Source organism: Ursus arctos, unplaced genomic scaffold (assembly GCF_023065955.2).
Source record: "Ursus arctos isolate Adak ecotype North America unplaced genomic scaffold, UrsArc2.0 scaffold_13, whole genome shotgun sequence".
NCBI classification, from domain to species: Eukaryota; Metazoa; Chordata; class Mammalia; order Carnivora; family Ursidae; genus Ursus; species Ursus arctos.
Window position 1 is genome coordinate 52406605 of NW_026622797.1, and position 26071 is coordinate 52432675.

Here is a 26071-nt window from a genome sequence, read left to right on the forward strand (position 1 = left end):
ACTTTCCTCAGAAAACATGCCCCCCTCCTTGCCTCTGAAAAAAAAAATGCCCAAACCCAACTGGCTGTCATTTTTGCTGTTTGTTGATCATTTACTGAGTGACATTAAGGTAAAAATTGGTACTCCTCTTTAACATCAAGCTTTGTAAATTTGTGGGTTTATAAGCATTGTCTGATTTCACACAGAGAAAAGCAACCAGGAAACCTGTCATGAGCAGGGAGGTTGACACATAAATTCCTGAGGGGCTTCTCTGTAGGAAGAAACCACATGATGATGAAGGACCCAAAGCCTCAATGTATCTTCAGCAGTTATCACCTAGATCTGGGGCTGGTTGTCCCCTTATGGGTATAAAAAAAGCTTTTAACTTTTAATAAAAGTGAAATAACAAGGAAGGGTACAATTAACTGCCAACAATGTATCAGCTATGAAGATTTCCTGGTCAAAGTACTTGAAACTTCTCATACGGTGAAATTAGGACAATCACAAAATGCAAATTGGTAAAAGTCAAAAATTGAACAAATGCCAGACATTCAGTCATACTTTACCTTTATCTTGAAAAAAATCCAAAATCTAGTTTTAGACTAGCTTGTTTAAACATGTTTACTGACACGTACAGGAATACAAATGCTCTAGTCTCAATCCAAGCTATGTTCCAATGAAGGACTCCTGATCAAGAATTGACTCTCTTACAGACAAAATGGTTTTGGGTAGTTAATACTAAAAGAGAATAGTTTTGTAATCCCACCTTCGAAACAACTACATTGTCTTGTTTTGCAGACAATAACAACCTCTTAGTTCGTGGGAGCCACACAGCGGAGGAGCAAGCCAACATTTTCAAGGCAGTAGAGCCAAGAATGACTGGCAATGCCTGGGGGAGCCTCCACTGCACAGGCTTGAAAAGCGCCAGGCCAGTTCTTAGGTTTGCACATGGCACTCATGATAAAGGAGGCACTGTAATTCCACACGAATGTCAATAGTTTGCTTTGACTGTCATATCTTTCTCAGACGAGATCAGGCGTGTTCGGGGTGGTATAGCCGTAGACTGTCATATCTTTTCCCAAACAGCAGATGCAAAAATAATCAAGCTGTGCTTTCATAGTATATTTATGAATCCATCAGTATTACCAAAACATTTAAATGACATTATAAGTAAAGTACATTACATGTCATAGCAGCAGCATTACTTCAAGCACTGTAAAGGGAGTTCTTGCATGAGTACGATATGGGTAGACCCTATAATTTCAAATTGACATTTTGTTGTTATAAAATATGGCTGTGCAAGTTTAACAACTTTTTGACCTCTGAAACTAATAATACACTATATGTTAATTAATTGAATTTAAATAAAATTAAATTTAAAAATGTTTTTGAAAACGCGAATTCAGTTATTTTTAATGGGGTGTTTTGTTTTATTTTTGGGTTTTTTTTGGTAGTAGGTAAAATACTAATTATAGCGGAAACTCTGGAAGTATTCAATATGTCAGTAACCAGACTACAGTGTATGCAGCGGCGAAATAGCTGGGAGCTCAATCTTGTGATCAATTTCATAGTTGTTGGCTTATGAAACAGGGGGAAGATTTCCAGGAGAATAGTCACCAAGAAGTTAGATTAATCAGCTGGGCTCCTGTCAAAGGTGGGTCTAGGCCAGGAGCAGGGAGGCACAGTCTACAGGCCAAGAGAACCAAAAAGAACAGCTGCCCTGAAATCAAAAAACCTGTTTTAGTCCCACTTCCTTCATCTGCACTGCACTCTTTGAACTTCAGTCTCCTCACCTGTAAAATGAGGGCATGGGCTTACTGCACTGAGCCATTATGAGCCTCAAGTGGTATAAAATATCAGCAATGGTTTATAATCCTTGAAGTGTAAAGCCAACTTAAGGTAAAACGTGTATGCAATGGCAGGGACTCCTCAATGATAAATCAGGAAGTAAAACCAAATGATTCAAGCAGCAAGACTTCTGGAGACCTAAAGTTAGAACTGCTCCTAGCAGCTCTGCTTGAGGAATTCTGATATCCCCACTGAGCCTGGGCAGCAACTGCAAAGCTTGAGGCCCACCTGTCTTCCATTTTACTGCCCGTGCCAAGACTTTGGGAGAGGAAGGAGGGTATACAAACTAGGCCCCCATCTTGGTTGTTTCCTGACAAAGGTTGGGCAGATGCCCCAAACACAGGATCTAGACACATTACTTTTGCATTACACACACTTTAGAATTTCTCTTTAAAATAGTTTTTTCTTCTAAAATTTTAACATACTTATATTTCTATGAATTTACATATTTTTCTCTCCACTAGTTAACACAAAAATTGTCTAGTGCCAAAAATTAACTTACTTTCCTATATATGTTATAATTTCTCATTGTGAAACTGAAGACCTAAATATACTCATTGTGGGAATATAAAGAAGGCAGCATTAACCACAGGGATTTCAATTTGCAGTGATTAACCGCAGGACTCAAGACCACAAGGTAGAGAATCGCAGCCCCAGACCTTATGAGCTCTGTGACATTGGCTAAATTACCATACCCCAGTGTGCCTCATTTTTTCTCAAAATGGAGATAATAATAGTACCTACCTCCACGGGATGTTATGAATTAATTGCAGTGAGTTAATATGTGTAAAGTGCTTAGAACAGTGTCTGATACATACCATGTATATTAACTAAACTGCATCTTTCCTTCAGATCTTAATGGAAGATAACGTTTTCACAGACACAGTCTGAAGTTGTTACTATAAACCAAATGCTTCCACTCATTTCTTATCTTATTAAACATATGTTATTTTGTCTCTTGACCCCAATCACAAGGTGAAGAACTATCCAACTAGAGAACCCAAAGAACTATTAGGAGCTCATGCCACTCCTTATTTACTGATTTGAAAAAAATTAGAAGGTGTATTACATGCAGTGTCTCTATGTACCTATTGGCCAAATCTCTTACACAAGCTGTTGATATTAACTTCAGGATGCCATAACCCTAATTTCTAATAAATGGGACTCAGTTAGGATTGCTGGCTTGAAATGGCACATAACAATAATAAATAAGGACAATAGCCAACTTTCTTCGCCACAGGATATTTTGCCAAGCTTAACAGCGACTTACTTTTACTTGTTTAACTGCCATCATGGGAAGGTAAAAAACAAAAGGCATTTGTTAATTCTGTGTTTCATTTTTCTCAGTTAGCTACAGGTTCAGCCTGCACTCATCTTCTATAACTTGTTGATGAGAGAAGCTGGGGACACCACAATGGACTTCGGATTCTCTGAGTCACTTGTATGTCCTTGGGGTCTCCTGGCACTTTGTCAAAGTGCTCCCTTGTGATGAAGCGTCTCTGTCATTGCTTCACTGCCATTGAACAGGCCCATCCGGGAGACGTTCAGTGCTGTAAAGATAGCACTAAGCAAGGGCTCATTCTCTAGAATGAAGACTTCTCATAAATCTGAATCCTTCGAGGGATTTTGATGAGGCGTTTGAGTGAGCCTGATGCTGCTGTATTTTAAGGGAGCTACAAATGAGCTAATGAAACTCAACTGACTTGCTTTTCTTACCAAACCCCACAAGTGTCAGACATTCACACATACTTTATCTTGAAAACTTGCTTTGGGACAAGGGAGTGAATTCACATTTCACTTCTATCTTGGGTGAAAGCTGAGAATTCATTTTTCTGAAGTGAATGTATGGACAGAGACCTGTGGGATGTGCCCAGCAATTTGGTATGAAAATAAAGATAAGTCGTTTTTAAGGAAGAACACCCTGCTTTGAGAAGATAGGCAATGCTGGACTCTCCGTGAAAGAAACTCCTGAATCTTTTGACAAAGATTGAGTGACATCAAGTTAGCTCTTTGGATTTGTAAATCTGTTTAAAGAATGTTAAGAACCACTTATTTCCAGCCTATAATTTTAGAATGTCAACATCATATTTACTTATAATTTCAGTCAAGGTTTTCAAATGAGTATGCCACATATAAAGCCCAATCTTTCTTCCTAGATGTCAAAATATGACAGAAGAGCTGAAATAATATGGTCTCAGGCTCTAGACATTTTAAGGAACTGCAGAAAATTATTTAGGCATAATCCCAAATACATGATTCTCTTTGACTTAAATGTTACTGCGAAGATAAAGGTTTCCATGAGCACTGGATATAGTTTAAGATGATTATAACCTCAACAAGTTTTGGAGCCTTTGATGATCTTCTTATCAGAGAACAAAATTTCTCATTAATTATTCAATATGAGTAACACTTCTTCATCAGAGAAAAAAACTTCTGCTTGTTCAAGATAATCCTTCTTCTGACCTCCATACATTTGATTCATCTTCTATTTCTGCATGTCAGGCATCATATGCTACTTTCCTCATTTTCAGCTGCGTGCTCCATACTCCACTAGTGTGCAAGTTCCTTAGGAACAGGGATCATCTCTGATATCATTGCTTTATTTCCCAGGGCCTAGCACAGAACAAGTGCTCTGCGTTTGTTGATCGTAAGAAACTTCTCTAAAATGGGACTGATAAACATTTCAATAAGAAGATCCAGAAAGGAATTCGTGCCATAGAATAATCTATCATTAATCCTAGAAAAACGATTCCATAGGTCAGATTGCATTGCTTTTCATGAACAAGATCTCTAAAGTCGTCAGTACAGTAAGTACAACATGAAACGTAGATTAAGCAATTATTGATTGATAAAAATGGAAAAAAATTGATAAAATTTTCAAGGTAAACAAGAATACACAATTCAAGATTCAAATGGTCATACCAGAAACAATTTTTTAAAAACAAATAAGTCACTTTTTTTCTGTACGGACAGTCCTGAAACACAACTGACCCATTAGGTGAACTCAAACTTCAAGACAGGTGTTTTTCATATTCATAGTAAGATGGGCATTTTGAATGAATTTTGGGAGTGAGAAAGTGAATTTCAATATCTAATATGTTTGCTGCATTGCTTTAGTCATGGGCGAATAGTAAAGCAGTGATTTACTGTCTCATCCTTACAAAGAAGATTTATAGTTAAAAGCTAAAGAAGAAAAAAGAAGGGGCACCTGGATGGTGCAGTCCGTTGAGAGTCAACTCTTGGTTTTTGGCTCAGGTTGTGATCTCAGGGTTATGAAATCGAGCCCTGCGGTGGGCTCTGTGCTCAGAACGAGTCTGCTAGGGACTCTCTCTCCCTCTCCCTCTGCCCCTTCCCCCTGAGGTCCTGCACACGCACTCTCTCTCTCTTTCTCAAGTAAATAAATAAATCTTTTTTTAAAAGAAGAAGAAAAAAGAAGTGAACCCAACCCAGGAGTTCTAAAGGCCTGCGAGTGCATGTACATACTTGTATATGGACTCAGAGTGTCCTCACCAAAAGCGTAGGAAGAGGGGGTGAATAGTGTGATACGATGACAGAGAGAAGCAGCAAAGAATTTACACTGACCTCAGACTCCAAAATCACTGCAGGAGAAACTCCTCTAACTTCAAGTACAAAGTTTACCTTCCACTTCCTCAGTCCCACGTATTAAGACTTTTAAGTCACCGCATGCATAAAGGGCCACCCTTTTATAGACGAACAGGCACATCCAGATACTCAAAGGTATTTCAGGGCTTGACAGACCTGCTTCCAACTTCTGGGCTCCTGAAGGTGCTTGACTGCACTTACCATGGAAAAGCACAGCTATTAAAGCTGCCACTGCCGCTAGGAAGACAAGAACCACAGCTCTCATGGCCCCCGTCACTCCTGCTTCCCTCCCCTCTCATCTACCCAGCACCTGCTTTGGGCGCGGCTCTGCCACAGGTGTTTTAGGTGTGCGCTATCAACCCTCTTAGAGCTTTGTGAGGGAAGTGCCGGCATCTCCATTCTACAGGTGAGGAAGCCGAAGACTCAGGAAACGTGGATCCAAACGGCAGAGGCAGATTTGAAACGGAGTGTGTGCAACGCCACTGCCTGTGACTTTTTCAGTGCAGCCTGACGTCAGAGCTCCTATTTATTGGGCATCTGTTCTCTTCCAGGCACGGTGTTAGTCGTTTCAAATACATATTTATAAGTCTCAAAAAACAATGCTTAGGGGTGCTCAGATCCTTAAACTGAAGTAACTTCCCAAGGAGCTCACAGCTAGTAAATGGCAGGGCTTGAGTTTACATTCCTGGGTGATCAGTGGTGAAACTTAAAATTTCAAACTCTTGCCTTTGGCATAAGCTAAATGAGAAAAATAACCCAGCGTTAACCGGTTTAGATGTAACGTTAGATAAAACCAAACTTATCTAGCTACGTCCTTTATGTTAGAAAATAATTCAACCTGTTTAGAGTCCGAAACACTAAACCTGCCACAAAAAACTGAAAACTAGAACCAATTTTAAATCATAAAGACTAACACTCTACAGATCCAGAACGCTTTCAAGTAACAGTTTAAATGTTCTTTTTCTGAAGGAATAAAACAGTAGTGTATCGTCACAACATTCTAGTGCTATAAACAGGGAGTAAGTTGTTTGCCCTCCTGAGAAGGGAAAGGTCCACTGCAGTACAGAACAACGGGACTGTGTGCAGGGCAGAGACTTGAGCCTGCAAACCCTGACCTGACGGTAGGTCTCTGCCCATCCAGCGAGGATGCTCTGCCCTCCGGCACTGGCTGCATTTTTCCTCCATCGGAAATGAGGTCTGCAGATTTCCCGAGGATTACAAGGCTCCCCACCACTTGAGTTTGGCTCTCTGGCAGAGAACACTAATGCTGCTTTCTAGGTTCCAGGTTCAGTTTAGTTTGAGGGTAATCATTTTCACTTCACTGCATTGACCTTTCGCTAAGAGCTATATAAGGGAATATATAAAAGGAAGCACCATTTCCATCGTATAGCAGAAAATAAGCACATAAAATTACTACTAAAAAGGAGGTGTAGGCAAGATACTAGTGAGAAAAAAGGGAAACTTCCCACTTACTAGCGCTGACAATGTACCAGTCACTGTTCTGAGCACTCAATGTGCATTAACTTGTTTATTTTTATAACCACTCTTATTATGCCCCTTCTACGGATGAGAAAACTGAGGCATGAAAAGGTTAATAACTTGCCCAGGATGACATGGCTGTCACAGTAAGGAGATGAACAGGGATTTAAATCCAGGTAGAGAATCCCTCCTCATTTGAAAAACTGTTTAAAAATGGAGTATAATTCAAAACGTCATAAATGAGCGCCACTAAGGGCTACGAAGGAAAGTCAGGCCACAGCTCCCAATGCCCAAACCGTGTCCTCTCCCCTGGGCCCCCTGATGGCAAAAGAATAATGGACTAGACAGGAGACTGGCTGCCGGGGTGGGCAACAGCTCTATTTCTATGAAAAACAACATAGTAACACATTTACCAAGACCAAGCTAAAAAAAAAAACCGTAAGGGTGAATTTTAGGAAGAGAGGCAGCCAGTGTTCAAATTAGTTTACATAAAGAAAGAAAATGACCATCATTGATTTTTAGAATATCTACACTAAAAACTGCAAATATTTGCAGAATACAGAAATCTGACCTCAATAAACTTTAAACCATCATTGGAGTGGTAAGCTCTTCTAGGAAGAGAAGCACTTTTTCTCCCACCCAACCCTATTTCTTTCTATTTCTTCCATTATATCTTTGCATTTACAATGACGATGATGATAATAATGATGATTTTACATTTATTGAGTCTCTATTTTGTGCCCAAAAGTCAGATAAAAATTTTACATTTAAAGCATAAACCATCATTGGATACTCGCAACAGGTCTACAGAGCCAGTATTGCTGTTTCCCCCATTTTTGAAATGAAGAAACGGAGACTCAGAAAGGTGAAGTAATGTGCCCAAGGTTCCATAGCCAGGATGGAAACTTTTTTTTTTTTGCTCCAAAAGCCCATAATACTAATGGTATATGCCCAGCAGAAACATGCGGCCACCTGACTGTCTGCTCCTCACCCAGAGACAAAGGCCACAGGGAGTGCTGCACACTGTGCCTCCTTCCACCACCTCGGGTCCTGGACAGAAGTGAATGGACACAGTCAGACAGCCCCAGAGAGCCACACTGCTCAAGATGGACCAGAAACGTAAGTGTGTTTTAGCCACTCTCTTTAGAACAGAAACAGGTACACTCTCTCAGAAGTAAACAAAATATTTAGGAAGATGATCTAACTAGGAAAACATCCCAAAGACAGACCAGTATGTTCAGTTTTCAGAACATTTGTTGGTACAAAGTTCATCACAGTTCTGAAGGAAAGAATAGAGTGCTTCAAGACTGAACAACAATACAAGACACTTGAGAAGTATAACTCCTATATTAAATTTTAGTCTAAAATGTACTTGGATTTGCATACATTGTCTATAACCATCTATGATTACAATTTGATAGACAGGAAATGATGGGGGTATGTCGGATAAAAAAACGTCAAGGAAGTGTTTAAAATATTTACGGAGGTAATAGGAAAAATACTTCAATGATGAGTACATCATTATTAAGTAACATTTCTTAAAAGGAATTTCAACTGGGGACACCTGGGTGGCTCAGTCAGTTAAGCATTGGACTAGATTTTCGCTCAGGTCATGATCTCGGGGTGGTGGGAATGGAGCCCCGTGAGGGCAGCTTCTGCACTAAGTGGGGACTCTGTTTCTCTCCCTCTCCCTCTCCCCCTTCCCCTGCTCATGCTCTCTCTCTCTCTAAAATAAATGGATACATCTTTTTAAAAAAGAAATTTCAATTGGTGGTTAATCACAGTAAGTCTTTGAATAGATAAAAGTATGTCCTATTACAACAAATGATTACCATGGATGATAAAAATATGAGAAAAAATAAAATGCCTTCTTTCGTAGCACTCTCTCCCATCCCCTCAAACATACTCCGATCATCCTGAACCACTTGTGCTTCTCAGGAAGTGCCCTGCTCTTCCCAGTGTTGGTGCAGCTCATAGTGCAATCTCAATCTGGAAGACATTGCTCCTCCCCTTTTCTGACTAAGCTACTTCAGCCTTCGTCCTCCAGGAAGCCTCCCTGGATTCCCTCCTCTGTGCTAACATCTATCATAGGATTCATCCCACTCTTGGTGGTCTCCACAAGAAACTAAGAATTCTTTGATTACAGGGACCACGCTTGTTTTTTATATCCCAGCACCTAGTGAAGGTGCCCAAAAAATTTTTACTAAGTGAATGAGAATATACTGCAGAATTAAGACTCTTCTAGAAATAAAAGGAAAATATATCTAAAATGTGAATTTTGCACTATTTCATTCTGGCCCTCATAGTTCATAAGGGTGTATTTAAAAAATACACGTGGCAGGATTTACTGGATATTGCCAATTGCCCTTCATTAAAAATATTTTATACCTCCAAACCACATAAATATATTGGTGCTTCAAATTGATTGTTGTTCAATGTATGTGTCTATTTGGATAATATAATTGAATAATACGAAGTTTTGATAAAAATTATAAAAAGCACAATAGCAATGACATTTTGCATAACTAGGGGCTGCCTAGTACTGCCTAGTTCTCACACTGATTCCAATGGGGACAAGCCATTCACCTTTTGGTTTCAGGTTCTCCACCCATAAAATGGGGGTAACCATCCCTGCCACTTCCTCCTCCTTTCGGATCCTGTGAGGTCAATGGAGATCTGTAAGGGTGGAGATCTTCACAATAAAGGCACCATTGTCAAAATTATTGTATAATTTCCAAGGTAGAGCCCCTATCATTCATTATGGCAATAATCCTTCACTACCCTCCTGCTCTCCTTAGCAGGTTAGTGTAGATAGAACTCTTGCATAAAGTCTGCCAGTCAAAGTAAAAGCCACACGGGTGGGCACACGTTCCTCTCGCTGGTGCCTGGCCTGAGCCAGACGCCACAAGGAACCTATGGCCACGAGGAACGCTCAGAGACCACGTCTGTGCCCTCTGGACCCTGTTAACACTCCTTGCTGGAGAAACGGACCCTGGGCCCTTCCCCTCCTCCGAGTGAGGTCGAGCGCGGCGGACGGTGGAGAGGACTCAGGGTCAGCAGAACTGGGAGGAGATGAAGAGAGAGGAGGTGAGACTCGAGGGCTCGGGAGGGGAGCTTACCTGGCCTCGGAGAGGGGCTCCGGGGGTGGGTGTGGAACGAACACCCCACAGTCCGACGGCAGAGGCTGCTGCTTCTTCTTGGAGCGCCAGATATGGAAAGGGGTGTGCTTCTTGGGGGTCCTGGACGGACTGGACTCCGCGTGGTCGCCCTGAGGTGGCGGCGACAGTGGCATCTTCTTGTCCGCCTCCTCCTCCGCCGCCCGGCCCTTGTGGAAGAACATACCTGGGCGCCAGCTCGCCCGCCTTTCCCAGCGCGCCGTCGGACCCCGCCCCCTCGTCGCCGGTGCGGGGGACGGCAGAGGGTTAGAGGACGAGGACAGAGCGGAGCGCGAGCAGCACAGCACCCCGAGCCCTCCGGGCGCAGGTGTTTGCCTGGCCGCCGCGCAGCGCCTCCACGCGGCTAGGGCGGCACCTGGTGCGAGCCCAGGTGAGGCGCGCGCGCGGGGAGCCACATGTAGAGCCGACACGCCCCCGGTCCCTGGCCCCGGGACGTGCGGCGGCCGCGGGGCAGCGACACCTTCTGGACGCCCTCGGAACTGCGTCTCTTGACACTGGGCTGGGAGCCAGAGCTGGGGCGGATTTCCACAGCGCCGCAGGTGAAGGTGCCATCCGTTGCCTGAGGAGTTGTTGGCCACTTGTTGGCCTGTGTCAGGCTGGCAGGATGAGTGACTTACCCAGGAGCCCCGCCTGAAGAAGGATGGGAGAGGCTCATCCCATGGCGGGGCCACCCGGCAATTAGGATTATTCCACTCTGGGCTTTGGGTGGCTTGGGCAATGTAATTCGCTGGGTGGCTTCCGTTCCTTTTTGTAAACACGCGTGCCAACTCCGTTCCTCTCCCTTCAGGAGTCTAAATAATTAATGTGTATTTGCATCTCATTAAGTGCATAAGGATAAAAAACAGAAGGGAATCAGGCATATTCCCCAGTTCCCAAAGGGCTTAATAGATCCCTCACCGTGAGTTAAATGCCAGTCCCACGAGGTTCTCATTATCTGCTTTACTGTTAATGACTTTCTTGCCTTAACCTCAAAATTGTGATTAAATAGCAAAGGCAACTAATATTTAAGCAAAGGAAGTACATGAGCAATTATTTGGGGCATTACTAGAGTATAAAGAGCGCAAGAGCCAACCACTGCTGCTTAAAAATTAAATGCAGTACAAGTCCCTCTTACACTGTAACACCTTCTTTTCTCTTTAAAGACCCAACTCACTTATTCATTCACTCATTCATTCGAGGAACTTTTGGTTTTATTTAATTTTAAAATATTTATATTGTTATCAGGTATAACCCACATACAGTAAATCAAAAGCACAGATCATAAGTATATAACTCAAATGTTTACATATTTAAACATTTATGCGTTTGGGGGTGTAAAATGGTTTTAATGAAGGGCAGTTAACATAGTCCCAGAAAATCCTTCCGTGTGTGGCTTTTAAATATACCATTATAAAAATATAGAGTATTTCCCAAACTTCAGAAGTCTCTCTTCTGTCCCCTTCTAGTGCCTTACCCTCCCTTCCGTTAAAGATAGCCATTATTCTGACCTTTATCACCAGAGATTAAATTTGCCTCTTCTGGAAGTTCATATAAGTGGAATCACAGTAAGAAATTTTCTTGTGTCCAGTTTCTTTTGTTCAGTATTAGTCTATAAGAATCATCCATCTTGTTGCATGTAGCAGTTTTTGTTTTGAATAAAAAATATTGTGCACTATTCTGTGATATGAATATACCACAATTAATTTATCCAATCTGTGGTTGGGTATTTAGGTTGCTTCCAGTTTGGGACTATTATGAATCAAGCTGATATGAACTTTCTTAGAAATAAGCATTTATTTCTTTTAGATATATACCCAAGACTTCAATCTCTGGGTAATATGCGTATGTTCAGCTTTAGTAAATTTTGCCAAGTAATTTCGCAAAATGTTTGTGTCAGCTATGTTTAAAATCTCCAATTTTTCTACATCTTCACCAACACTTGATATTATCGATCCTTTTTATTTTGGCCATTCTGATGAGGATGTATGTAGTGGTATCTCATTGCAATTTTATTTTTTTATTGCAACTTTAACTTATATTTTCCTCAAGAAATATTTTTTGAATTTATTGTATGCTGATTATGTGCCCAGCCCTGACTTGGTAGGGGTTGGGCTTGACTGACAGATACGTTGATGATATACATCAGAAGGGAAGAGAATTAGTAGAGGAATGTGCAGAGCATTATGGGAGTTTGGAAACATGACTATCCCAGCCTGGGAGTTTGGGAAGGAAGAAGAGGAACAGTTGGTAAAGATTTATTATAAAAATGGCCCTTGAGTTGACCCTTAAAGGGCAAGTGGAATAACAAGGAATGGGGAAGAGAAGGGAAGAGGAGGAAAGGAGAAGAGAAGCAAAGGGGGGAAAGGTAAGAGGAAAAAAGAGGAAGCTTTATGCATATCTACTCAAATATTTACAAGTTCAGAAACTCATTCTTTGATTTTGACTCCTCCAAGCCGAATTCCTCATGCCACCCCCTCTTTGAGCCACCAGTGAATCTGGGACATATTTCAGTTATCACACTGTTCACATTGCATGGATGTTACTTATTTACATATCTGTGTCCCATATTAGCCCAAGAGAAACTTAAGGACATTTCTCATTTATTTTTATATTTTCAGGACATAAATGTTCATTAATTGAAATAATTAATCAAATAAACTGATATACTAAATTGAATGCCTAGAATGTTTCAGGCATAGATCTTTTAGACTGCACACTTTGTCACTGCAAAGATCACATGTGTTTTTTTCACTATTATATCCTCAATGACTAGCACAACTCATGGCACAGAGTAGGCTCTCAATATATATTTTTAGATGAGTTATACAAGAAATCAGAGCTATGCATAGAAGCATAACATACATCACTTGTGATGACTCTAATGAGGGAAACAGGCACCCAAATACAATACAGCTTGATTAAATAATTCACGACTTGTCCAATAAAACTCAATAAGTGTTCAAACCAAGGTGTTTTGCTAGTTTTCAGTCACTGCAAAAACAAATCTACTTAGGCTTGTTTGAGCAATAAATTAATTTACCACAGCGTTTAGATGGTTCATAGAATATCCCACAGAGCCAGAGAGCCAGACTCTGAAACCCAAACATGCCCAACCACCCCAGAGAGCTGGTCTAGCAATACCATCTCACCTCTCAGCACTAGGGGCTACACATAGGCAGTGCTGCTACTGTCACCCCAAGAATCAAAGGCCTGTTCTAATTACTCTTGACCAACGATCAGCCCCCCACCTCATCCCACTTACACACGTACTGCTCCCTTCTAAAAAAAGAGCTTTATGAAGGCACATCTGATTGGGGGAGCCTGGGTCGTTTAACAGCTTCCTAGCTGCAAGGGAAATCTAAGTTTTCTGGGTTTTACTTCAGGGAGATGGAATTCATGTGGCTAAAAACTTGCCAAACATAGCACACCCCATAGCACATAAGACAGTCTAGGCCCCCAAAAGCATGAAAGATGATCACTGCCAAAGGAAAGAGCAAAAGGCTGTGAGAACACAGAAGTGACTAACTCTGTATGGCTCCGGGAAGTCATCAGCAAGGAGGTGACGGGTTTATGAGCTGTGCTGATTAATAAGAATTTGCCAGATGGAGAAGAGAGGGCTGGCAATTCAGGAAGAGTAAACAACATGGGCCAAGTCCCAGGATTGTGAAAGGGCATGCGTTGTTGGTGGGGAATAGTGAGACGCTAAGTGAGGCTGGAGAGAAGGAGGATGGGGTGGGGCAGAATGGCAGGAGATGACGATGGTAAAATCAGGTGGGGCCAGATTGCTAAGTGCTTGGTAAACCATGCTTTTAAGGAATTAGCTTTATAGGCAATAGGGACCGAGGTTACAGTTTTAAGTAGAGGAGTGACATAAACAAAATTGGGTTTTATAAAGTGTATCCTGAATGGAGTGGAGTAGGGACAAAATAGTAGGGTGAAACTATTTGAGGAAGACCCATTAAGAGGTTGCTGCAAGAGGTCAGGGGAGAACAATGGGAGCCTAGGCCAAAGCCGGGGGTGGGGGTAGGAATCAAGAGGAGGGTACAGATATACAAAGTACGTGTAGGAGATGGAATCACTAGGAATTGTGGTAAATGAAGAAGGAGAAGCCATCAAGGATGACTATGAAATTAGGTTTCCAGGTTAGGTAAATGCGTGGAGGTAAGACCAGTAATTAAAAACAGCAAAATAGGAGAAAGACTAGGTCAAGAAAATAAATTTGGCATTGAACATACTGAGGCTAAAGTGCTTGGAGGCTATATCAGTAGAGATTTCTAAGAATTCATCAAAAAATATGTTTCTGGAGGTTGCAGGTCAGAGCTACATTGCATTGAATAGGTGGGAGTTGATGCCATGAAATTAAACAAGATCACCCAAGGCACATGTGTAGAATAAGGATAAAGGAGGAGCAAGGACAACACTCTGAGTAATGCTAACATTTAAGTAATATTAACATGAAGAGGTGGGAGGATGTCTGGCACAGAGTGTATCCCCTTGGCAAGGTCATGTGATTTCTATCTTTAAGATTTTAACAGATAGACAGAGGTGGAGTCCTCTATCTTATAATTCCCTTTGTACTCCTCTCCTTCTATCCAGCAATCTGAGGTCCATTTCCAATCTCTCCTCGTTCTCCAAGAGGCCAACTTCTTCTAACCTACAGTGACTTTTTCTTTTTTTATCTTTCTCTAGCTGTCTGTTATACTTTCTGTATGAGTTTAAGTTGACATTATGGTAGATTGTAAAAATGCCCACAATTCTCCACTCTTTCCATAAAGAAGCAGACTCTATTTTCTCACTCCCTAAATCTAGGTTGGCCATGACTTGCTTTGGCAGATGAAACATTAGCACGAATAATGCAAGCAGTACTTGAAAAGAGTTTGCATACTGGGCTTTCCTCCTTGCTTCTCTTGGAATCTTGCTGCCATATGAACATACCTAGATTAGCCTACTAGATGATGAGAGATACATGACCAAGTGACCTCCATCAGTCCCAGTCAACAGATAGATAACCATCACAAATGTGAGTGAGACCATCCAGGACTAGCCAGCCCCCAGTTAAGTCACCAACTGGTCCCTGACAAATGAGAATCTATCAGAGATTAGTGGAGACCAGAACTGCCCAGCAGAATCATGAGCCAACTAAATGGTGTTGTTTTAAGCCATTAGTTTTTGTTTTTGTTTTTGGTCTAAAAATACTTGTTGGAGAGAAAAACAAAACAAAACAGTGACCCAGCATTAGGTCAATAAACAGCCAACTCAGTTGCAAACACCATTTTATTTTAACCTTGGAGATGTACAATGAATGGAAGGAATGGGAAAATCCTGAACTTCCACATAAAAATTCAATTATATTCAAACTACTTAACAAGAAAATGCATCTTAGCCCAAAGCCGTTGCAAAGTGTTTACCTGAATTACATGAATCAAAATCTACTTAAAAATCATTTTAAAAGTTGGAACAGGGATACCTCAAACTGGCCTTAATATCACAACCATTTTTATAGTACACTTGTACTGTATTAGAAAGATAGTGTTCAATTAAGCCACTAAATTTTGGGGTGGTGTGTTATGCAGCAATAGATAATAGAAAGTGAATCAGATACTAGAGGATTAAAATCTGTTCTCTTCAACTACTATTTAGGTCAAGTCATATTCTTGAGGTCTCCAAGTGCAAATTAGCTATACTTTGTAAGTTATTTGAAATTTGGAATACACTGTCTCAGAAACAGATTTCTTCAGAGGGCCACTTCATAGACTAGCCTGCAGGAGTTAATTTAACATATGATGGAGCCCAAATACCTTATTTGCAATGCAAAGCCATAGGATATAATTCTCTTATTAATAGTGCTGACTTGGCGGGCTTGCCTAAGGACCTGCCACTACTGTTGGTAAAACTGTTTCTATGAGATGATAATATCATGCGGTAAAACAGGGATGCAGTAAGGCCAGGAACCAATTCTTCTTGCCTTCTCCCCATCACTCAGTTCCAGAAGGACTGAGTGACTAGAGAAATTGAGACCCTGGAGGACCTGAGTTTACTTCCATTCCTTTTGAAACTAGGGTCTCTTCTTGTGGCCTGGAACCTTCAGACATGGGGGTGAGCCAAGCTCTAGATACCAAAACCACCCAACTGAGAATTTCAGCTATTAGGATCCTCCATCCTTGGCTATGCACTCCACCCCAAATGTTTTATTTTGAAAAATGTGAAACAGACAGAAAATCTCAAAATGGAACAATGAAGGAAATTCTGCTTCTGGCCACAATGGAGTCACTTGAACAGGACTGACCCTTCACCATAAACAACTAGCAACCAGAACAAAATAAATGAAAAAAAATATATTGTTCACAGTTACTGGGGCAATGGCTAGCATAGGACTATGATCTATGAGAAGAGGAAAACAAATGAAATAAGCATTACTATTGCCCTTGTTTTCTGCATGGAGGCACTTTCTGGAAGGCATCAGAAGGTGAGTATTCCTAAGAGGTGCAAAGCAGTTTTACTTAGTCTAGCGGCAGAGGTTGAATTTTAAGGAGGTCAAAGTGGCTAGTTTTTGTGGAGCAGAGAATTGTAGAAGAAGCTGCTGCACAGAAAAACCCCCAAGAAATATGCTTAGGGAATCCCTTGAATTTGTTGCTGCATCCCAGTCTATGCAAGTATAAGATGAAACTCCACAAAGAGGGCAAAAAGCAAATAACAACCAGTCAGCTGAATAATTTCCAGAGCTCTCACAAGACTGGGAGATGTTCAAATTCTGTCCAGCCAGAGTAATGAGTCCTCATTGAGTACCCAGGTATTCAACAGAGAGGGTAGAAGGGCTACACCTTAATAGAAGGGCTAACCTCACTCAAAGCGAAGTCTACTGAAAATCCACTCCAAAAAAAAGGAAGTTTAAAAACAAGCCTAAAATCATCACACTGATCCACAAGTAATTGAACAAGACAAAGCCCAACACTCTTTGCAGGAAGACTGATCCATAAGTAATGCAGCCACATCCCAGAAAAGCAATCTGAAACTCTTTGGAGGAGAAAAACGAAATTTAGCAGTCAACAGAAAAGGGAACCTTCATGCACTGTTAGAAGGAATGTAAGTTGATACAGCCACTACGGAAAACAATACAGAAATTCTTCAAAAAATTAAAAATAGAAATACCATACAATCCAGCAATTCCACTTTTGGGTATTTACCTAAAGAAAATGAAAACACAAATTTGGAAAGATATATACACCTGTATGTTTACTGCAGCATTATTTGCAATGGCCAAGATATGGCAGCAACACAAGTGTCCATCAATAGATGAATAGATAAAGAATATGTGGTATATATACACATTGGAATATTACTTACTCATGAAAAGGAATAAAATCTTGCTATTGATGATAACATGGCTAGAACTAGAAGGTATTATGCTAAGTGAAATAAGTCAGAGAAAGACAAATACTGTATGATTTCACTTATATGTGGAATTTTAAAAAACAAAACAATTTAAAAAACAAAACACAAGCAGATTCATAAATATATAAAACGAACTGAGGATTGCCAGAGGAGAAAGGGAAGGGGGGATTTACAAAGTAGGTGATGGGATTAAGTTATAAAATAAATAAATCATGGGGATGAGAAGTATAGCACAGGGAATACATTCAGTAATATTGTAATAACTTTGTATGGTGATAGATGGTAACTACATTTATCATGGTGAGCATTTTGTAATGTATATAATTGTTGAATCACTATGTTGTACACCTGAAACACATATAATATTGTATGTCAACTATACTTCAATTTAAAAAATTGAGCACTCAACAAAGTATGATTTACAAGCTCCATATCCAGTAAAAACTATTAGACAAATAAAAAAATGGGTAAATAAGTGGGGGGGGGGGAATTCAGTCAATAGAAACTCAACCAGAAATGACAGAGATGATGGAAAGACAAGGACTTGAAACAATTATTATAAATATGCCCAAGGATTTGAAGGAAAACATGAACATAATGAAAGAAAATGAAAATACAGAAAAGAATCAAATAAATGTCTAAAGGTGAAAAAATGTCGTATCTAAAATGAAAAAATAAATGAAATACCCCCCACTGGATGTGAATAACAGCAGATGATTCACTGCAGAGAAAATAATCCGTGAACCTGAAGAGATAGCAATAGAAATTCTCCAGATAGTTTCTGTATAAAATAAAAATAAAAGAAAGAAGGAAGGATGGAAGGGAGAAAAGGAGGAAGGAAGAGGGAAAGAGGGAGGGGGAATGGAGGAGGAAAAAAGCCTTGGTGAACTGTGGGATAGTGTCAAGTGGTCTGTGAAGGTGTAATTGGAGTTCTAGAAGCAGGGGGTGGGGTGGTGAGGGGAGATTGAGAAAAAAATTTGAAGAAACAATGGCAACATTTTTCCAAATTTAATGAATTATAAATCCACAGATCCAAGAAGCTTAGTGAATCTCAAGTGAAATAAGCACACACACACACACAAAAAACAAAAAACCACAACATCATAATAAATTTTCTGAAATCCAGGGATAAATAGGAAAATTTAAATGCAGTTGGGAAAGCAACAGTAACAAAAACACAATACATTATACATGGGAAATAGAGATAGAAGTGAATACAATTTGTTTGCAGACAACCAGGCAAGTCAGAAGACAACAGGATGTCTCTATTTGCAGAGGGGAAAGGAAAGTCCACCTACGATCTTTTAGCCAGCAAAAATATTCTTTGAAAATGAAGATACATTTAGAGAAACAAACTCTGAGAGAGTGCATCACCGATAGACCTGCAATATAAAAAATAAAAATATTAAAAGAAGTTCTTCAGCTAAAGGAAAATGGCATCAGACAGAACTTGGATCTATATGAAAGAATGAAAAAATACTGGAAATGATAAATGTATAGGTACCTACAAAAGCCTTTTTCTAATTTAAAAAAATATTAAAAGAGTTGACTGTTTAGAGTAAAAATCATAGCAATGTACTAAGAAGTCTATGACATATTTAAAAGTAAAAGAGATGACAAAAATAGCACAAAGGAATGGAGGTGGGAGATGGAAGAATACAGAAGGGGGGGGAAGCGAGGGAGAGAGAAAAATATAATGAACACCCATATACCTTTCACTCTGGCTCATCAGTTATTAAAAATTTACCACTTTTATTTTCTCTATCTCTTTCTCTTATCTGTAATTCAACATTAGTTTTGTAGAATTATTTGAAAATAGTATGCTGACATCAAGGAGCTTCACCCATAAATACTTCAACATGTGTCTCCTAGGTGCAGGGATAATCTCCTACATAACCACAATATAATTACCACACTCAGAAAATTTAACATTGATATAATACCATCGTCTATTATAAGTCCATATTAAATATGCCCAATTGTCCATAGACCACATGTTTTGAACCCCAGATTGAGAATCCCTCCCAGAAGGAAGTTCCCTAGCCCCTGGATTATAACTTTTAAGTTCCTGTCACATCCCTTGCACCACAAAAAGAAAACTCTCGGTTTGCTCTCATCTCTGCTGAATTTCAGTCAGCTATTCTTTTGTGTGAATGTTTCCAAGTCAGGTGTCCTTTTCTGTGACTTGATATTTATTTGGGTAATTCTTGGGTTAAAGTCCACTTCTCCCATGAGACTGTTTCACAGGGGTAGAGATTGTTTCCCTCTAACCCCAAATATATCCCCAGAATCTAGCAAGTCATTCCACATACATATTTTCCCCCAAAACATTTGAGGAATGAATAAAGTGTTTAAGTTGGGAAACACCTGTATCTCTTTTATGTCTCTCTGCATGCCCTTGAAGGCCCTTAGTGGGAGTGTACAAGATCTTGTTAATTGAAAATATTCAATTGTTCAATTTCACTGTTCCTTTTATACTTTGATTTGACGTTTAGAGAGCAGAAGAGGAATATTGGATTTGATCTCCAGTTCAGTACACCAAAATGTAAGAACCTAGTAACTATGGAGGGAACTTATTTCTGTGGCAATGGAAGAATTAGCTTTTCATAATTTTGATATAGCCCCATAGAACAATTATTTACTATTATTTCCTAATTGTCAAACACTGTGCTGAACACTTTACATGCATTTGAAAATTTTATTTTTTCATTTTTTAAAGTCAGATTTATTGAAGCATACTTGACGTTCAGTAAAATTCATACCTTTTTGTGTATAGATCTATGAATTTTAACAACTGCACTAGTCGTGTAACTACCATATCATGATCATGATGTAGAGTATTTCCATCACCCTAAAAATCCTCTAATGTCCCTTTTGCACCTATCATTCAATCCTCCTAACTACTTTTTTAGGTATTCATATTTACCATTCTTATTTTGGGGGGAAGAAAAACTGAGGCTAAGTGCAATTGAGGATTACATAGTAGGTGGCAGAGCTCGGGTACCACCCAAGGTCTGTTTGACTCTAATTCTCATGATTCAAGTACTCAGCATGGCATTACTAATTTCTGGTACTCCATTTGTTCAGCATTGTATTTCCCATTTTATTACACGATGAAATGACCATAGAGCTGTGACCACAAGAGGAAATTAACATGAATCTTTAAAAAATACTAAGAATACGGTAAATGAATTGCAAGATAAATTTTATGTCAAATTACAGTTTCTTTTTACACAAGATTAAAGCATGTACGTTTTTAGTTCATTGATATGGTCGTAAATACTCGTTTCATCTGAGTTTTAACTTTACTTCACAAGTGAGGACTCCCATTAGTCACTTGTATCTAGAAATATCCTAGGATAAAATTTGGGAGTTGGTGCCTGCCTGACATGTCAGACCCAGATAGTTCCTGTCCTCATGTAGCTTACCATCAAGTTTCACAGATAAAATGATTATCTGCATTATGGCTTTATTTAGAGTTCTGACATGATGGTAGCTATAGCTAGACCCTTGTTCTGCTCTGGTCTTCCTGATTTCTAAAACCGCCCCCCCCAAACCCAAACTACTTGGATCATCTACTTTATTCACCATTTTTGGCTTTAGACAACTTCTGTCTGTGTTTAAAAAAAAATCATCCTTGAAGAATAAATTTGCTGTCATCAAGTGTACTGAAATAAACATGACATGATCATTCTAATTCATTAAATCTCCATATTGAGAAATTCTAAACTATGTACTCAGGCTTTATTTATGTAGTGAGGAATATCTGTAATTAACGATAAACTACACTCTCTAGGCATTCTTAAGTTTGTTCAAGCATTAATATTAATAATATACTGATGAAGGGGAGAATTTTCAGCATGTGTCTCCTAGGACCCAAAGTCGGCTGATGGCAGGGACGTTTGTAATAATAGCATTATCAGACACCATACAGGTTTGATTGACTGTAGAGTGCACAATAACTAAATTTTGTGACTATAAGCAAACTTCTAATTACAAAGACATGTGCTGAATACAGATATATAATTAGCTCAAAGCAATATATTTGGCTTTAGATTGTGCAATGGAAATATTGGTCCATTCCTAGTGTTAAATGCTTCCTTGATAAAATATAAAAGGTTTAAAGGCAATTGCAAAAGAGTCTTGTTGATGCTCTGAGTAATTTCATTATTGTTCAACAAGTATGTTGCCTTCCGGAGTTTCAACTTTGAGGAAGGACAACATATTTTATATTCCATTATGTTTGTTTAAAAAGGTCACCCAACTTTATAGTTATACCTTGAAGCTAATGGCCTTAATTCAAATTATTCATTTTGATTGAAAAGAGAATTTACTGGAAATTGGGAGTTAACACTGGGATTTTTAATATATACATCCTCAGTCAGTCCATAAGCATGGCTCAGGGCACTGGTAAGTGCTATGTGGAAACCAAAATATCCTTTAGGAGTTTAACACCTAGTTTAACACAGAAGATTAATGAATATTCAATGATTTGAGGACAAAATAAAGAAGTTGCTGCTTTGATGTAAGTTTTTAATTATAATTTTATCATTAGCTTAATAATTTAATGAATAAAGCTAGTACATTTTATTTCGTCCTATTCCTTGGCTGCACCTCAGTCCACTATTACTCCTCCTTTCTTCCTAGTGTGGCCTAAATAACTAGTCAGGACAACACCTATACCTTATTTATTGAAACATTCAGATTGCTTGGATGAGGTCCCATCCTGCAGCTAAGATATGATAGAGCCGCATACCACAAAGGTTAAGCACTGCCCTTCCGTAGTAAATTGAGATCATTACATAATTCTTCCAGATGAGTGAAGACGTTGCAAGAGAGGACGTAATTATTATAGGAAGAAATGAAAATAATAATTCTTCCCATTTGTAATGCTTACTAACTTGTATGAACTATATATTTCTGGATTTTTAATTCCTGTTTGCCATGTTCTGAAAAAGGATGTGAGGCAGGGGAGTGAAGTGTAGATAATACATAAGCAATGGGCTGTGTAGGTTTGTTTCCCTACTCAGAACGTAGATTATAATGTTATACACTGTAGTAATAGCATAATAAAAGTAGCTTAAATGTTTAAGCAACCAGATTTAAAGACTGCTTAACTTGATAGTCGTGGGTAATTTATACATGAGACAAGCCAGCCCATGAGTTTTTAATGTTTAGTATCCAGAGCAATCCATATCAATGTGAGCTAATTGTTCTGACTAAATGGATCAGTCAATTCAACGCAAAGGTCAGTGTCATTGATTTTCCTCCTACTGAATTAACATTGGCTATAATGTACCCATTACTAAATTACTGAATTCTAGATTCGAGCCCATAGTATCAGATCTGAAACAGATTGTCATTTATTTCATTTTATTTATTTATTTGACAGAGAGAGAGTACAAGCAGGGGGAGCAGCAGGCAGAGGGAGAAGGAGAAGCTGGCTCCCCATGGAGCTTGATCCCAGGATCCTGGGATCATGACCTGAGCTGAAGGCAGACACTTAACCAACTGAGCCACCCAGGTGCCACAGATTGTCATTTTTTTTAAAGATTTTATTTATTAATTTGACAGAGAGAGACAGCCAGCGAGAGAGGGAACACAAGCAGGGGCAGTGGGAGAGGAAGAAGCAGGCTTCCAGTGGAGGAGCCTGATGTGGGGCTTGATCCCAGAACTCTGGGATTACGCCCTGAGCCGAAGGCAGATGCTTAACGACTGCACCACCCAGGCACCCCACAGATTGTCATTTTTTAAAATATTTTATTTTTAAGTAATCTCTCCCCCAACATGGGGCTCGAACTCATGACCCCAGGATCAAGAGTCACATGTTCCTCTGACTGAGCCACCCCAGGTTGTCATTTGAAAAAGTAGAATTAAGTGACGGGGCACCTGGGTAGCTCAGTCAGTTTAACATCTGACTCAATTTCAACTCAGGTCATGATCTCAGAGTAATGAGATCAAGCCCGGTGCTGGGCTCTGCACTCAGTGCAGAGTCTGCTTGAGCTTCTCCTCTCCCTCACCCTCTGCCCCTCCCCCTTGCACTAGATAAATAAATAAATAAATAAATAAATAAATAAATACATCTTTTTTTAAAAAACGTAGAATTAAGTGAGGTCACATAGGAGATGAGGCTAGTTGTCCCCCTAATATCCATTTCCCCTTCTTTAAAACATTACCCTGATTATATCTGAGATGAGAAATGTACCCAACGGAAAAGTGCTTGATATTCCAGTCTCTCTTCTAGAAGGGAGTGTCCATTTGACACCATTTGGCCAGTGGGATATATGTGGATGCCCCCGGGGGTGGGTTTGACTTCTTAAATAAAATAGTAAACCTTTAAGAGGAAAAAGTCTCAGGATTCCATCCTGTTCATCTCCTGGGACATGGATGTTATTCAAAGAAGCTAAATCCATCTCATAGACCAAAGGATGGTAGGGCAGGAAGACAGAAGCATCCTGGGGCAATGATGCCATTGTGGACCACTACTCCAGCCCTAGCTACTTACCTTTAGGATTCTAATGTGAAAACAATACATCTCTGTCTTGGTTGAGTTTTCTGCCATCTGCAAATTGCACAGACTATAAAAGCATGCTAAATGGTTGCCCCCCCCAAAAAAGGTACTTTATTGCTATTCTATGTGAGATTTGGTGAATAGGAACTATTCTAGGAAAGCTTTAATTAATAAGTGGACCAGAAAACAGATGAGAGAGGGGCACCTGTCTGGCTCAGTGGGTGGAGCCTGTGAATCTTGATCTCAGAGTTATGAGTTCGAGCCCTGCATTGGGTTTACTTAAAAAATAAAAAAGAGGGGGCGCCTGGGTGGCTCAGTCGTTAAGCGTCTGCCTTTGGCTCAGGGCGTGATCCCAGCGTTCTGGGATCGAGCCCCGCATCGGGCTCCTCCGCTATGAGCCTGCTTCTTCCTCTCCCACTCCCCCTGCTTGTGTTTGCTCTCTCACTGGCTGTCTCTCTCTCTCAAATGAATAAATTAAAAAAAAAAGTCTTAAAAAATAAAAAAAGAGGTACTTAAAAAATAAAAAAATTTTTTTAAAAGCGGGTGAGAGCATCGAATAGCAAGCAGGTAAAAGCAATAATATTATTAATAATAATCATTATAGTTCATCTTTACTGAGTGCTTACCATATGCCTGGTACTGTGCTATGTGCTATATTTATGGTATCTATATCCCACTTACTACTTACAGCAATCCTATGGGGTAGCAACAATTATTATCCCTATTTTACAGGTAAGAGGAAAGAAGCTTGGGAAAGTTAAATAATTTGCCTTCGGTTGCACAGCTAATTGGTGGTGGGGCTGGGATGCCAGTTTTTGTTTTTCCACTTGGTCTTTTCAAGATCAAGGTGTTGGCAGGTCAGTTCCATCTGAAGCTTCTCATAGCCACCTTCTCACATGTCCTCATGTGTCATTGTGTCTGTGTCCTGATCTTCTCTACCAATAAGGATATCAGTCCTAGTGGATTAGGGCTCACCCTAAAGAACTCATTTTAAGTTAATCATTCCTTTAAAGACCTCATCTCCAGTTTACAAAATTGGACTTGTATTTACACTGATGTATATGCATTAAATGACAGTATTTGTTCATTAAAGTGTAGTGGCGGCCAGGAAAATACCCTTCCAAGAACTTTAGGTGTGAAAAGTGAAAGTAGTTGACCAAGGCCCCAGGGTGGACTCTGAAATCTACGTTTCCCACATGCTGCTCGTGACCAAGGCCAATGAAAGAGCGTGGCCCAGACTCTACGGCAGTCCTGATCCTGGGAGACACCGGCTCCTCTGATAGATGACTTTGGCTTGAGGATTCTTCAACATTCCTTGCCGCACTTTCCTCAGGCTGCACTAGCTGACTGATGGCTCTCTCCTCCCCTCCGGTTGCCCTTCCCCATTTTCTATCACAGGGATTTCTCCTAATAACGTCTTCGTAAGTTTAATATCATTTTGGTATCTGCTTCTGGGAGGATCCAGACTAATGCAAGTGATAAATGACTTCCTATGAAAATGCCTTCAGTCTGGACTTCTCTCTCAAACTCTAGATCTCTTCAGATGTTACTAGAAATTTCCACAAGCATTTTTCACAGGCAAGCTCTGTTTTCTATGCCCTCTTGACATAAACATTAACTAAAACCCCAGCCCCCTCATACACACTCTCCATCTAATCAGTAACTATTTCTCCTTCCCATCCCACCACTGCTGCCTTTATTGTTTCTCAGTTGACTGTAGTAGCTTTTCACTTGATCCCATTGCCTCCAGAGGCATCTCTGTCAAGATACCCTTCATGTTGCGGTCTGAGGAAGCTTCCAAAACCTCAGCTCTGATCATATCACATCCTTAATTGAGACTCTTCAATGGCTCCCCTGAGGTTACAGCAGCAGCTTGAGAACCCTCCTGAGGTGACCCACGGGAAGAAAGAAAGTCTACACCACAGCAGAATGCACACATACTTCTGTAGGAGAGGCTTGTATATGCATAATATGCCTATCTGAAGCAGAGGGTTCGTGAGAAAAATTTACCCTTGCTCCTTGTGATGCACTCTGATATCTTCTACTTTATGCTATCATATTCTGTTCTATAAAATCGGTTCCGCACAAAACAAGTACTGTAGAC

At 40.0% G+C, this 26071-nt stretch overlaps 1 protein-coding gene across 1 annotated transcript in view; it reads right to left on the bottom strand.

Moving 5' to 3' along the window:
* The window catches only part of CRYBG1 (crystallin beta-gamma domain containing 1), a 189330-nt gene extending 179114 nt beyond the window's left edge, over positions 1 to 10216 (bottom strand). The window contains exon 1 of the mRNA XM_057311159.1: positions 10029 to 10216. Within this exon, the coding sequence (XP_057167142.1) occupies positions 10029 to 10201 (173 nt within the window). The 5' untranslated portion in view covers positions 10202 to 10216. The remainder of the gene's footprint in view (positions 1 to 10028) is intronic.
* Between the last annotated feature and the right edge of the window lie 15855 nt (positions 10217 to 26071).